At 58.0% G+C, this 13,283-nt stretch overlaps 1 protein-coding gene and 1 long non-coding RNA gene across 5 annotated transcripts; both read left to right on the top strand.

Moving 5' to 3' along the window:
* Positions 1-774: 774 nt before the first annotated feature.
* LOC146434974 (uncharacterized) lies at positions 775-4,533 on the top strand. Its single transcript, XR_014853565.1, has 2 exons — positions 775-1,786; positions 4,383-4,533. It is a non-coding gene; the product is annotated as an uncharacterized LOC146434974 (long non-coding RNA).
* Positions 4,534-6,662: 2,129 nt separating this feature from the next.
* NR4A2 (nuclear receptor subfamily 4 group A member 2) lies at positions 6,663-12,031 on the top strand. Of its 4 annotated transcripts, none has more exons than XM_085067214.1 (7): positions 6,663-6,823; positions 6,975-7,384; positions 7,517-7,840; positions 8,799-8,928; positions 9,013-9,176; positions 9,588-9,790; positions 10,214-12,031. In XM_085067214.1, exons 2-7 carry the CDS (start codon positions 6,977-6,979, stop codon positions 10,743-10,745), a joined length of 1,761 nt encoding a protein of 586 aa, XP_084923340.1. In that variant the 5' UTR covers positions 6,663-6,823; positions 6,975-6,976; the 3' UTR covers positions 10,746-12,031. The 4 variants fall into 4 exon arrangements, with proteins under 4 accessions (XP_084923340.1, XP_084923341.1, XP_084923339.1 ...); XM_085067215.1 differs by having other exon boundaries at positions 6,683-6,823; positions 6,975-7,840; positions 9,013-9,101; positions 10,214-10,392; positions 10,489-12,031; XM_085067213.1 differs by having other exon boundaries at positions 6,686-6,823; positions 6,975-7,840; positions 10,214-10,392; positions 10,489-12,031.
* The last annotated feature ends 1,252 nt before the right edge of the window (positions 12,032-13,283 follow it).

Genomic DNA, 13,283 nt, shown 5'->3' with positions numbered 1-13,283 from the left:
TGAGCCTCCTTTGCTCCACGCTGAGGCCCCCAGAGCCAAAGCTGGTGCAACACTTCCAGCAGGAAGACTCCTTGAACCGAGCCTGGTAGTGGAACATCAGGGGGTGCGTGGTGGGTGGGAAAAACCAAACTCAAACCAAACAAAAAAAACAAACTAAAAGCTGCTCAAATCAAAACACATTAAAAAAACTCCCCAGTCCCCGGCTATGGGGGAGCGCTGAGCGGCAGCCCGGGGAGAGGGGGGCAGTCCGGGGATGATCGGGGCAGAACAGAGGGGAGCGGGGCAGCCCGGGGGCAGTGGGGCAGAACAGAGGGGAGCGGGGCAGCCCGGGGGCAGTGGGGCAGAACAGAAAGGAGCCGGGCAGTGCGAGGATAAGCCGGGCAGTCCGAGGGGGAAGCGGGTCAGCCGGAGCCGCCCCCGCCCGGCGCAGCTCCCCCGCCTTGGCCCCGGGCCGCTCCCCCGGCGCTGCCGTCACCCGCGCCGCTGACGGGCCGTGACGGGCGCTGACGCGCGGCGGCAGCTGCGAGGGGGCGCGGCGGCCCCCGGCACCGGGCTCCGGTCCCGGCTGCGGCTCCCGGCCGTGCCGCTCCGCCCCGCTCCGCTCCGCTCCGCGCCGGCGGCGGAGGCAGGTAGCGGCGGGCGGGCGGGGGGCGGGATGGGGATGGGGATGGGGATGGGGATGGGGATGGGGATGGGGATGGGGATGGGGATGGGGATGGGGATGGGGATGGGGATGGGGATGGGGACGGGGATGGGGACGGGAATGGGGACGGGAATGGGGATGGGAACTGGGACGGGGATACGGATGGGGATAGGCATGGTCCCGGGGCTCGGCCCCCGCAGCCAGGCGCGGGCTCGGGGCGGCGCGGCTCCGCCAGCGGTGCCCGCACAGCTGGATGCGGGCGGGCAGATGTTGCTGGCGGCAGCTGTGGCGCGGCTGGGCAGGGAGCAGATGGGCTGCAGCGAGCGCCATATGGGCCGTTTAGCCTTTCACCTCGGGGATATCAATCACAGCCATCCCGGGAACAGACACCAGCTCCGGCGGGAGCACGGGCGGCTCCGCGCGCTCCCAGTCCCGCAGCAGCAGTCGGGCAGTAAAGGGATCTCGTCGCTGTGGGATAAAGGACGTGGTCAGCAGAGCTGGACATCAGACACCGCGGACATCTCTGTGTTGAGGGCCCTGGGGCTGTCAGAGCGGGCAGGGGATTGGCATGTGGCCCGTCGTGCTCGCCCGCAGTGACACAGGGACAACGTGGCTTCGTGGGCTTCCATGGAACTATCACGTGCTAATAAGAATATCCGTGGAAATAAGCGTGGTAAATACCTCATGTCAGCTGATCCTACCTGCACGGCTGAGCTTCAGGAGTGGACGAGCAGGAAAGAAGGGACAATAATGCTCCATTTGAAGTTTTAGGGAAATCTGGTGAATAATGGAGTGTTTCTGAGATGGCCTGTTCACATCCAAGTGTGGCAGTGAGATCCCCATGCTCTGACTTCCCATCAGGGTTCTGACTTCACCGTGACATCTGACATCACACGGGCAGCTGACCTCCCACGGACTGCAGCCTCACCCTGTCTGTCACCGCTGCTCTCTGGCCGTGGTCAGGCCTGCCTGGTCTCATGGAACACCTGGGTGTGCTCTGGACATGAGTGCTCCAGGGCTGGAGCTGCCGCTGTGCCCAGAGGGGAGCTCGGTGCTGCTGCTGCAGCCGTGGGGATGCTGATCCTGTGCCAATGCCTGGTGGTGCCAGGGCCAGGGGCTGCCAGGGCTGGACACCAACACCAGGTTTGTGCCCAATAGGCAGCCGCCTTGTTCACCTTTTGGTGACTTTGCACCTCATGTGAAATTGGACAAAATGACACTTTAGCCCTCTTTCCCTCTGGAAGGCACTGACTAGAGTGATCCCACCTTCCTTGGATTTCAGTGATATCAGTGATGGATGTCCATCTGATATGTGATCCCCTTGGATCATCAGTGCCGATGTCCCTCTGCAGCGCTGTGCCCATGAAGCAGGGATGGGTGGTGGCTGTTCTGGGTGCCTCCTTCACCCCTCGGCCCAGGCAGGGGAGCAGCCCTGTCCTGCAGCACCAGCCACTGGTGCACAATGTGTCTTTTGATATCAGCACCTGTTTATAACTCTGAAACTTTTGGTCTGTTGAAGAGGAAACAAATCTCCTCCCTCCCAAAACTCTCTCCTGAAGCACTTGGCAAGTTAACCAGGGGATGTGAGTAGTGAAAGCAGTGGAAGTGTGCCCGTGCAGGGAAGGGCCAGAGGCAGAAGCTTGCACTGGTGCTGCAGGACCCTCTCTATCTGTACCCCACAAACACAGCCTTGCCGTGCCTGCCAGGCCTGCGAGGAGAGTGTCTGGGGGAGCTGATGGCATTGCAGTGATCAGGGCTGCTGGGCACAGTGCTGACCCTGCCTGGCCATGCTGCCCTCAGCTCTGACCACTGCACTGGCAGTGCACCCCGAGTGCTGCCATGGCACCCCAAGTGCTGCCAATCTGACAGAACACCCCTGTGCTACCCTCGGCTCTGCAAGGATGAAAACCTCCCCATGCTGATGGCAATCCTCTTGCACTCTTCCTACTAGCAAAGGAACAACCCCAGGAACTGCTCACCAGCTCCTGCTCTCCTTCATCCTAAACAAAACCTGACTTCCCTTCCTTGGGCATGTGCTGCACTAACAGCCAGGACTGAGGTGGATTTTGGGTTTTTTTGGGAAGTGGGCAGCTCTGGATGCAGTTGCACTCACGGGTGGGTTGCAGAGCATGGCCCATGGGATCAGCTGCAGTGCCTGATCCTGCGGGAGCTGTGGGCTAGAAAACCTCACTCGTGGCAACTGCAGCCTGCCAGGAAGGTGGACTTGCACTTTTGGGAGTGTGTGGGGCAGCCCAGGGCCAGAAGTGCCTGTGGCTCCCTGTGGCCTCTCCGTGTGCCCTGTTCCCTTGGATTGGATTGGATTGGATTGGATTTGGATTGTCTTTGGTTCCCCAGCGCTGTGGTTTAGGCGTTGGCTTTCCCACAGGAGCTCATCCTGGGAGTGAGGAGCACCCCCTGCTCCCACCCTGCCTCAGGGACCGAGGCAGAGCCAAGGGACACAGAGCACTCCACCATCAGCACTTTGGGGCAGGAGCGACACTGTCTGTAATTAAACACGGTTTTTTGTGCTCCTGTGTTCAGATACCCAAATCCAGCATTTCCCCACATGTCTGGAATTGTGTTTGCAGTTATTTAATTTGGAGTTCTTTTTTAAAAGCATGGAGTCTGGAATGTTTGTTCTCTGCTTTTTTCACATCATTACTCTGATACTGCTTGATTAGCTCCCTCCCCAGTCATGATTGGTAATTAAAATAGGCATTAAAATTAGTCACTTAGCAATTTTGCTGTTCAATTGGCAATTAAATTACTTAATTGCAATTAAAGTCCTAATTTTAATTGGCAAAATGATAGATGTAGATTTAAGATAATATGTATAAATACTTTAATAAGTGTCTATATAAGGATTACTTAATTACTCAACTTCAAGTTTATGCTGTTAACTTTAGAACTTTTAAGTGAGTAATGAAATTTATATTACATCTATTCTAAGGATATGGTAATTAGATGTATCACTTAAGCCCTATAAGGGCCTTGGCTGGAAGTTGGTGTGGTGTTGAGCTTAGCCTGGACGAGCTGTTGGGGTGTTGAGCTGCTGATGGTTGGGAAGGGGGGAAGTTGAAGGGAAATTGGCTGAACTCCTCCAGCAGCCTTTGAGTGAACCTCATGGAGACAAACCCAACGCAGCACCACGACCCTGGAAAATGCTGTTCTGAGCAGCCCTCAGTGGTGTCCACAGCCTCGGGGCATTTCCTTGCAGGTCTTCACCACCTCACCCTGCTGGAGCAGGAGAGCAGAGCCGCAGGGCAGGGGAGCACAGCCGCAGGGCCGGGCACTCTCTCGGGGTGGCACAGTTTATCTTGGGTGTTTGGGTGTCTCTGGTGATTGTGGAAGGCACTGATGGTGACTCCAGTGAGAGGAGCGGGGTGGGAAGGAACATCCAGTTCCCAGCAAACATCCCTGTTCCAGTGCTTGGCAGGGCTGTCGGCAGGCAGGGAGTTTGGGAGGAAGGTGTTGGCTGTCGGGGTGAGGCTGCACGGCTTTGGGGCTCTGGGGTTTCCTCCTGGGGTTTCCTCCTGGGGTTTCCTCCTGGGGTTTTATCCCGGGTCCCATTTCACAGCCCTTGTGCCTCTCGGTGCTCCATCCCGCAGCACTGCCGAGGAAAGGCTCCTGGAGCAGCCGGGCTGGCCCGGGATGGGCAGGGATGTTCCCACCCGGCTGCTCGGGGAACTGTCCTTCAGCCACCCGCGTGATTCTGTCCTTTTTCTGTCCTTTTTTCCAGGCTGGAACGCGGCAGCGGGAAATCCCTGCTCGGTGAGCAGAGCCTGCTCTGGAGGAGGCCGAGCGTCCTCCTCATCCCAGTGTCCGTGGCTGCCGGATGGAGCTGGGAGTTGACAGTCCGGGTTGGTGTTTAATAAACGCCCTGAACCGCACTGAGCCAGCTCTGCTTTGTGTCCCCCTGTCACCTCCCCGGTCACACCAGCCTGGGCTTGGGCTGGCAGTGATGGGAACAGAGGGCGCTGGGGGTGCTGCTGAGGGACAGATAAGGTAATCTAAGAAAAAAAACCCAACAATGTGCATTTACATAAACACACATCAGCCATTTAAATAAATAAAGGAAATTTAAATAAATAAATAAGTCGAAAATAAATAAGAACAAGAAAATTGAATAAATTAAATAAAACAAAAAACACCAAATAAAAGCTAAAACCCCGAAAGTAATGAATTAAATTAAGCAATGAAACAAATAGAAATAGAAAGAACATAAAAATTAAATTAATAACAAATAAAAATATATAAAAATAATTAAAATAATACAATAACGAAATCCAAGATATAAATAAAATTAAATTAATACAATATATAAAATAAAACGAAAAATAAGATAAAATAAAATAAAATAAAATAATTATGGATAGCACAAAATAGACTAAAATCTGCCTAAATCGCGGGTGGGCAGTGGAAGCGCTGGCGCGTTGCACTCAGCGCGTAGGAGGTGGCGGTGACTGAAAGCTGCTCCGCTCCCCGCTCGGGGCCGCGGGAGTGCCCTGCCTGGGTTTGTCCCCAGACGGGGTTTGTCCCCATCCAGGGTTTGTCCCCATCCCAGGTCTGTCCCCATCCCGGGTCTGTCCTCATTCCGAGTTTGTCTCCATCCCGCGTCTGTCCCCATCCCGGGTCTGTCCCTATCCAGAGTTTATCCCCATCCCGGGTTTTTCCCTATCCCGGGTTTATCCCTATCCCGGGTTTGTCCCTATCCCGGCTCTGTCCCCATCCCGGCTCTGTCCCCCAGCCCTGGGGTCGCGGCCGCGCGCACTATTCCGGGGTGCGCGTCACGGTGACGCGCGCGGGTGGGCGGGATGCCCCGCCCCATGCAAATGAGGCCACGCCCCCGCTCCGCGCGTGGCCGGGGCGTGTTCCCGCGTGACGTCAGCGGTCGGAAACTTACCAAAAGGGCGCGCTGGCGCGCGGGCGGGGCGTGTCCGGCTCTGCCCCCGGCGGCGCCCATTGGCGGGCGGTGCTGACGCGCTGTGACGCGCGGGGGCTCGCGGCGCACGTTGGTCGGCGGCGGCCGCGGCCACATAAACAAAGGCACATTGCGGGCGGGCACAGTCCGGCCGCCCGCGCCGCCGCCGCCGCCGTGCGCCGCGCCCGCCCGCACCGCGCGTCAGTACCGCCCGCACTTGGATGCGCGCCCCGCGCCCCGCGCCGCGCTCCGCTCCCCGGTGAGTGCCCCGCCGCTCCGCCTCCCGCGCCCCGCTCCCCGCACGGGGTCCCGCGCGCGAGGCGCGGCATCGCCCCGCTCCCGTCCCGCCCCGTGCCGTGCCGTGCCACCTGCCCGCGGGTCCCGCTCGGGGTCCCCGGACGGGACGGATCGGGCTGCCCGAGGGCGCTCGTCACCCGCGTAGCTGCCGCGCCGAGCCGGGTCCGCCCGGGCTGGCTGTCAGCCGCTCTCGCTCCGGTGCCGGCAGCTCCGCGCCGGGAGCCCCGCGCCTCGCCCGCTCTCCCGGGGGACGCGCCGCGGCTTCCCGACGGGGATGGAGAAGGGAACCTGGCACCCGGTGCCGGTGACAGCTCGCCCGCGGGGAGCGTCCTGCCCGCTTGCCGAGAAAAGAGCCCAAACCGAACCCGAACCTGCTCCTCCGGGGGCGCGGGGTGGCCCTGTCCCGGCACCGCTCCCGCAGCCCGTGGGGTCCGCAGGTGGGGTTCCCCCAGAGCTGGGCAGCCGCGCCGGCGGCTCCGCGTGTCTGTTCTCGCACCGTCTGCTCCGTGTGTCTGTCCCCGCATCGACGGTTCCGTGTGTCTGTCTCCGCACAGGCGGCTCCGCGTGTCTGCTGCCCGCCTGGGCTGCCTGACCGGCGGGTCCGTGTGTCTGTCTCCGCACCAGCGGGTTTCCATGTCAGTCCCCCGCCGCTGCTGCCCGATCGGCGGCTCCGTGTGTCCGTCCGCTCACCGGCGGGTCCGTTTGTCCGTCCGCTCGCCAGCAGGTCCGCGTGTCCGTGTGTCCGTCCGCTCATCGGCGGGTCCGTGTGTCCGTCCGCTCACCGGCGGGTCTGTGTGTCCGTGTGTCCGTCCGCTCACCGGCGGGTCCGTGTGTCTCTCGCAGCCGTCGCGCCGGGCAGGCTGGAGCCGCCGCGCTCTGAACCCGCGGACACCTCGCTCCCCGCCGCGCTCCGACGCTGTCCGCCCTCGGCTGCCCCGAAAACGCCGCTCCCTCGGCTGAAGGTTGGTGCGCTCCGTCCCCGCGGCTCCGCGGCCCCGGCAGCCCCGGCGGGGCAGGGGGGTCCCGGCGCTCGGTCCCGCAGCCGCCGGTGCCCGGCGCGGGGCGGTGCGGGGCGGCGCGGGCCGAGTCTACCTGCCGCTGTTTCGTTTGCAGCCATGCCCTGCGTTCAGGCTCAGTATGGGTCCTCGCCTCAAGGAGCCAGCCCGGCCTCCCAGAGCTACAGCTACCACTCCTCGGGAGAATACAGCTCCGATTTCCTAACTCCGGAGTTTGTCAAGTTTAGCATGGACCTCACCAACACCGAAATCACCGCCACCACTTCTCTCCCCAGCTTCAGTACCTTTATGGACAACTACAACACGAGCTACGACGTGAAGCCCCCGTGCTTGTACCAAATGCCCCTGTCGGGACAGCAGTCCTCCATTAAGGTGGAAGACATTCAGATGCACGGCTACCAGCAGCACGGTCACCTGCCCCCCCAGTCCGAGGAGATGATGTCCCACTCGGGCTCCGTCTACTACAAGCCCTCGTCGCCCCCGACCCCCTCCACGCCCGGTTTCCAGGTGCAGCACGGCCCCGTGTGGGACGACCCCGGCTCCCTGCACAACTTCCACCCCAACTACGTGGCCACCACGCACATGATCGAGCAGCGCAAAACGCCCGTGTCGCGCCTGTCGCTGTTCTCCTTCAAGCAGTCTCCCCCCGGCACGCCCGTGTCCAGCTGCCAGATGCGCTTCGACGGCCCGCTGCACGTCCCCATGAACCCCGAGCCCGCCGGGGCGCACCACGGCGTGGACGGGCAGGCCTTCGCCGTGCCCAACCCCATCCGCAAGCAGCCCTCCATGGCCTTCCCCGGGCTGCAGCTCGGCCACGCACCGCAGCTGCTGGACAGCCAGGTGCCCTCGCCGCCCTCCCGGGGCTCTCCCTCCAACGAGGGGCTCTGCGCCGTGTGCGGCGACAACGCGGCCTGCCAGCACTACGGCGTGCGCACCTGCGAGGGCTGCAAGGGCTTCTTCAAGGTGAGCGGGGCGGCGGGGCAGAGGTGTGGGCAGCGGGCAGGAGAGCAGGGCAGCGGGCAGAGGTGTGGGCAGCGGGCAGCGGGCAGGAGAGCAGGGCAGCGGCAGGCAGGGCACGGGCAGGGCGAGGGGCAGCGGGGGACCCTGCGGGGCCAGGAGCCCGCAGATGGAAATCCGTTAGGACAGAGAACTGCGTCTGAGCTAACCATGTGGAACAGAATTCCCTGTGGTAAAATTAAGTGATCTCTTTATTTCACCATCCTGATTGAATAATCTTATCATTTTAAATAGAGAAGGTCTCCAAGGAATGTAAATAATATGAATGCCCACGGATTTGTATTTACCGAGCGTCTCTTTCCCTCCTCTTGGCATATAAAACACGGCTAGGAGCTGCGAGGTTAGCTTGGATGTTAACGCTGTCAATTTTCTCCTGTTAAATGCCCTGGAAAGTAAAAAAAAAAAAGACGGGGCGGGGGGGAAGGAAAAGGAAATAGAGGGAAAAAAAGGAAATTAAATACAGGGGGAAAAGGAAATAAAAGGGGAAAAGGCAAAAGGAAATAAAGGGGGGAAAGGAAAAAAGATCTTAAAAGGTAAGAAGAAAAAATGGAAAAGGGGAATAATGGAAATAATAGAAAAGAAAAATTTTAAAGGGAGAAGAGATTAAAGGGAAAAAAGAAGGGGAAAGGGAAGGGAAATAAAGATAGAAAAGAGGAAAAATAAAGATAAAAAAGGGAAAATAAAATAAGGGGGGGGGAGAATTAAAACCGGGAAAAGAAAACGAAGGGAAAAAGAAAATAAAGCGGAAAACCGGAAAAAAATAAAGAGGGGAAAAGCGAAAGGAGAATGAAGGGGAAAGGAGGTCAAAGCAGCTGCAGGCGGGAGCGGCGCGGGGCGCACAGCCCGTGCCGGCGCTGACGCCGTGTGTGTCCCCTGTCCCTGTCGCTGTCCCCGCGGCCCGCAGCGCACCGTGCAGAAGAACGCCAAGTACGTCTGTCTGGCCAACAAGAACTGCCCGGTGGACAAGCGCCGCCGCAACCGCTGCCAGTACTGCCGCTTCCAGAAGTGCCTGGCCGTCGGCATGGTCAAGGAGGGTGAGTGTCCGAGCGTCCGTGTGTCCGTGCGAGTGGCCAGCGCGCCCCGCGGGGCCATCCCGGGCTGACCCGTGTCTCTTGCAGTGGTGCGCACAGACAGCCTAAAAGGCCGGCGGGGCCGCTTGCCGTCCAAACCGAAGAGCCCCCAGGAGCCTTCTCCCCCCTCTCCCCCGGTGAGTCTGATCAGTGCGCTGGTGAGAGCCCATGTCGACTCCAACCCGGCTATGACCAGCCTGGACTATTCCCGGGTAAGCGGCACCGAGCTCGCGGAGGGACCCCGCCGCCGCCGCCCGGGGAGGGAGGGACAGGCGAGGCCGGCGGGGCTCGGCTCGGCTCGGCTCGGCTCGGCTCAGCCTGCCCGGGGCTCGGCTCGGCTCGGCTCAGCCCCGCCGGGACGGAGGGCTCGGCTCAGCCCCGCCGGGACGCAGGGCTCGGCTCAGCCCCGCCCCGGGATCGAGCTCCCCGCGCACGGAGAGCGGCAGCCTCGGAGCGCCGTTCCTAATCGAATTAATTGCCCCGGAACATCTAATTTCCTCACCGGTCAGAGAGAGGTTTAATTGTTATCCCAGCCCACTCGCCGGCCAGGGACGGGGTGAGCAATTTCACGGGTTATAGACTTTAGAGAACCTCATTAAGTGCTTTTTAAAATGAATTTCCAGTTCCAGGCTAACCCCGACTACCAGCTGAGCGGTGACGACACCCAGCACATCCAGCAGTTCTACGATCTCCTGACCGGCTCCATGGAGATCATCCGAGGGTGGGCGGAAAAAATCCCCGGCTTCACTGACCTCCCCAAAACGGACCAGGACCTGCTCTTCGAGTCTGCCTTCCTGGAGCTGTTCGTGCTGCGGCTGGCGTACAGGTGAGTGAGCGGGGTCGGGGCAGCGCGGGGCGGGCGGGGAGTCAGACCCTTTCAAGGTCCACTGATCTGCATTTTATTAACTCCTCGGTAATTAGGTGCCTCTTAAATCCTTCATTTATTGCTCCTCAAGTAATTAGTTGTTTAGCTTTTCTCCCCCATCATCTCCTTTCTTATTATTTTTTTATTTCTTTCCTGTTCTCTCTTGTTCTTTTTTTCTCTTTCATTCTCTACTTTGACTTTCTTTCCCTTCTTTCTCTCCCTCCTCATTTTTCTTGCTTTCTTCCTTTCACTCATTCTCTCTTTCTTTTCTCCTTTTGTCTTTCTCTTCTGTCTTTCTTTTCCTCCTTTTTCTCTTTCTGTCTAATTTTCCTGCCTCTCTCATCCATCCATCAGTTCATTTTGGGGTTGTCCCCTTCCTTCCAGGTCCAACCCCGTGGAGGGGAAGCTGATCTTCTGCAACGGGGTGGTCCTGCACCGGTTGCAGTGTGTCCGTGGCTTTGGGGAATGGATCGATTCCATCGTGGAATTTTCCTCCAACTTGCAAAACATGAACATCGACATCTCTGCCTTCTCTTGCATCGCTGCCCTGGCCATGGTGACAGGTCAGTGTCCCCTCATCCCTGCCCAGCCCCGCTCCTGTCCCCTGCCTGCCTTTCTCCGTGTCAGACCCATCACGTCCCACACCCTTCTCTTTGCAGAGAGGCACGGGCTCAAGGAACCCAAGAGGGTGGAAGAGCTTCAGAACAAGATTGTAAATTGTCTCAAAGACCACGTGACTTTCAATAACGGGGGGCTGAATCGCCCCAACTACTTGTCCAAACTCTTGGGGAAGCTCCCCGAACTCCGCACGCTTTGCACACAGGGGCTGCAGCGCATTTTCTACCTGAAACTGGAAGACTTGGTGCCACCGCCAGCAATAATTGACAAACTTTTTCTGGACACTTTACCTTTTTAAGACTCTTCCCGTGCGCTTCCACTGACCCGAGGAGAAGCTCCAGCTGCCTGAAGGGGAGCTGGTCTGGGCCCAGAGCTCCCACCCAGCCAGTGGTGCAAACTCCTGCAGGCACAACGCGATGGGCATTTTGGCTCTGGGGCATCATGGATGCAGCTCATGGACTACACAAATACCATGGTATAAACTTTTTATTATCAGCTTCTAAATGAATTTATTATTAAGGACTTCTGGTGCGAAAGACAAGCCTGTCAGGCTCAGACTCATGCGGTGAAAAACCCGAGGTTGAGGTGACCCACAAGTCTCACCCTCCTAAAGACTAAAGTTTTCTGCTGTAAAAGAAAGCTGTAACATACCCAAACCCCAAACATTGTGTGGGTGGCGTGGCATTAATGAAGGCGAAGGCTTGTAAATTTATCAGATGCAGTTTGGCTTTTTAAAAAATTATTCTGTGCCTATTTATGATGAAACATGGAAAACAATTCTAAAAAAATAAAAATAAATTAAAAGTGAAAGCTAAATGTGTTTGGAAAAAAATAAGCTAAAAAAGAAAAAAAAAAAAAAAAAGAGAATTATAGAAAGGAAAACCCAATCCGTCCATACCAGGGAAGCATGACGATTCCAGGGTGACAATGTTATAGGCACTTGCTATTTCAGTAATGTCTATATTCTATAAATAGTATTTCAGACACTATGTAGTCTGGTAGCTTTTATAAAGACTGGTAGTTATCTAAGCTTCAAACATTTTCTCAACTGTAAAATAGGTGGGCACAAGTGTTACCCCGGAATTCCCCCCAAAGGGACACATAGTGTTTGTAAACACCGCCCGACACCCCTTGTTTGTAAGTGTTGTATGTACTGTTGATGTTGATTAAAGAAGAAGTTTATATCTTGATTATTTTGTTGTCTAAAGCTAAACAGATCTTGCATGCAGCAGCTTTTGACTGTTTCCAGAGTGCTTATACTATACATAACTCCCTGGAAATTACTGAGCACTTTGAATTTTTGGTTTGTTTTGTTCCGTTTGTTTTTTTATGTCTAAAAATCGTCGGTTAATATATTATTTTATGTTCGAGTAATATTTTTAATATTGCCATATTCTGTAGTATTTTTCTTTGTATACCCCGGTTTGGCACACGGGAAAGTCGCTGCCTTTTTTTAATATGGTGTACGACAGTTAGAAACGCGGATTATTATAATTATTATTATTATGATTATTTTTTCTCCCGAGAACTCTTTCTTTGAGAAAGACAATTTTAATGTTTACAACAATAAAACATGTAAACGAATCGAATTTCGTCTCCTTTCTGCCGAAGTGCGAAGCTCCTCCGGCAGCCTCCGCCGCGCCCGGGGGACAAAAGCCTCTGCCCGTGCGGCGATCCCGGAGCGGCGATGGCCGCGGCGCTGCCGCTCGGTGCCGCCGGCTCGGCGGGAGGAAGAGGAGGGAAAGCCGCGGCTCGGAGGTTGGTGCTTTCGCAGGTTTGGCCACGCTCGGTCCCCGCCGCAGCCAGACCCCGCAGCAGTCCCGCGTCCTGCCACCTCCATCCCGCTCTCCCTCCTCCCGCGCCGCCGTTCGCTCAGGCGCATCCCTTTGGCGGAGGGGCTAATTCCTCAGGAAAACGCCTTGAATGAGGGAGTTGAATTCCCCAAAGCTGCCCTCGCGGCGGCGGAGGGGTTGGGGGCAGGACGGGGCAGCTCGGGGCAGAGCGGGGTGCGGGGTGCCGGGACCCCAAAGCCCCGGGGCTGCAGCCGCTCCGAGCCCCGCCGCACCGACACCGACAGCACCGACACCGCCACCGCGCCCGGGCAGCGCGATGAGCTCGCGGGTGGAGAGGGAGCAGGAGCCCAAAATCCGGGGCTTCGGCCGGGGCAAGGGAACTTCAGCCCCTCACCTCGGGGAGACGAAATACCGCCCGTGGGAGGCTGGGGGCTGCCACTCCCGAGATCGGTTCTACTCCTCTCTCCGCCACGCGTTCCGCGCTGCCCGACCCGAAACCCCACGGGCACGGCTGACGGGCAGCCTCTCCCGCAGCTGGCGGGGAGCATCCCGGTGCCTCATCCCCATCCCGGTGCCATATCGCCATCCCGGTGCCATATCCCGGTGCAGCACCCCCATCCCGCTGCCACATCCCCATGCCGGTGCCTCATCCTGGTGCCATATCCCGGTGCCATATCCCCATCCCGGTGCCATATCCCGGTGCCATATCCCCACCCCGGTGCCTCATCCCCACCCCGGTGCTGCCGGCGGCTGCGATCCGCGGCTCTGCGGGCAAGCCCCGAGCACCCGGTTAGCCGGGGAAGGGGCTCTGCGGCTCGGTCAGGCGAAAAATTCCTAAAATAAAGAGTTGTAAGAAGGAACAAAAGCCGATCCCCTGGCAGGCGGGTGTTGTGGGGGGGCAAGGAGCGGGGCTGGGGCAGAGAAGGTGCTGCTTAATTTATGCTGAGAGGGGTTTTGAGTTAGGGATTGCCACGGGCGCAGGGCTGGAGCCATTGTGATTTTAACCGAAATAGTGCAGATGGAATACAGATAGCCCCTAAATA

The sequence above is a fragment of the Lichenostomus cassidix genome, chromosome 7 (genome assembly GCF_008360975.1).
Source record: "Lichenostomus cassidix isolate B80296 chromosome 7, HeHo_3.0, whole genome shotgun sequence".
Classification (NCBI taxonomy): domain Eukaryota; kingdom Metazoa; phylum Chordata; class Aves; order Passeriformes; family Meliphagidae; genus Lichenostomus; species Lichenostomus cassidix.
The sequence above is the reverse complement of the archived record's forward strand: the minus strand, read 5'-3'. Positions and strand labels throughout refer to the sequence as shown.

Excerpts from the sequence above, each read along its gene's own strand:
- NR4A2 (XM_085067212.1), top strand. The coding sequence starts at position 6,977 with ATGCCCTGCGTTCAGGCTCAGTATGGGTCCTCGCCTCAAGGAGCCAGC. Across the intron at positions 8,929-9,012 it reads CGTCGGCATGGTCAAGGAGG|TGGTGCGCACAGACAGCCTA; the intron begins GTGAGTGTCCGA and ends TGTCTCTTGCAG. Across the intron at positions 9,177-9,587 it reads CCAGCCTGGACTATTCCCGG|TTCCAGGCTAACCCCGACTA; the intron begins GTAAGCGGCACC and ends ATGAATTTCCAG.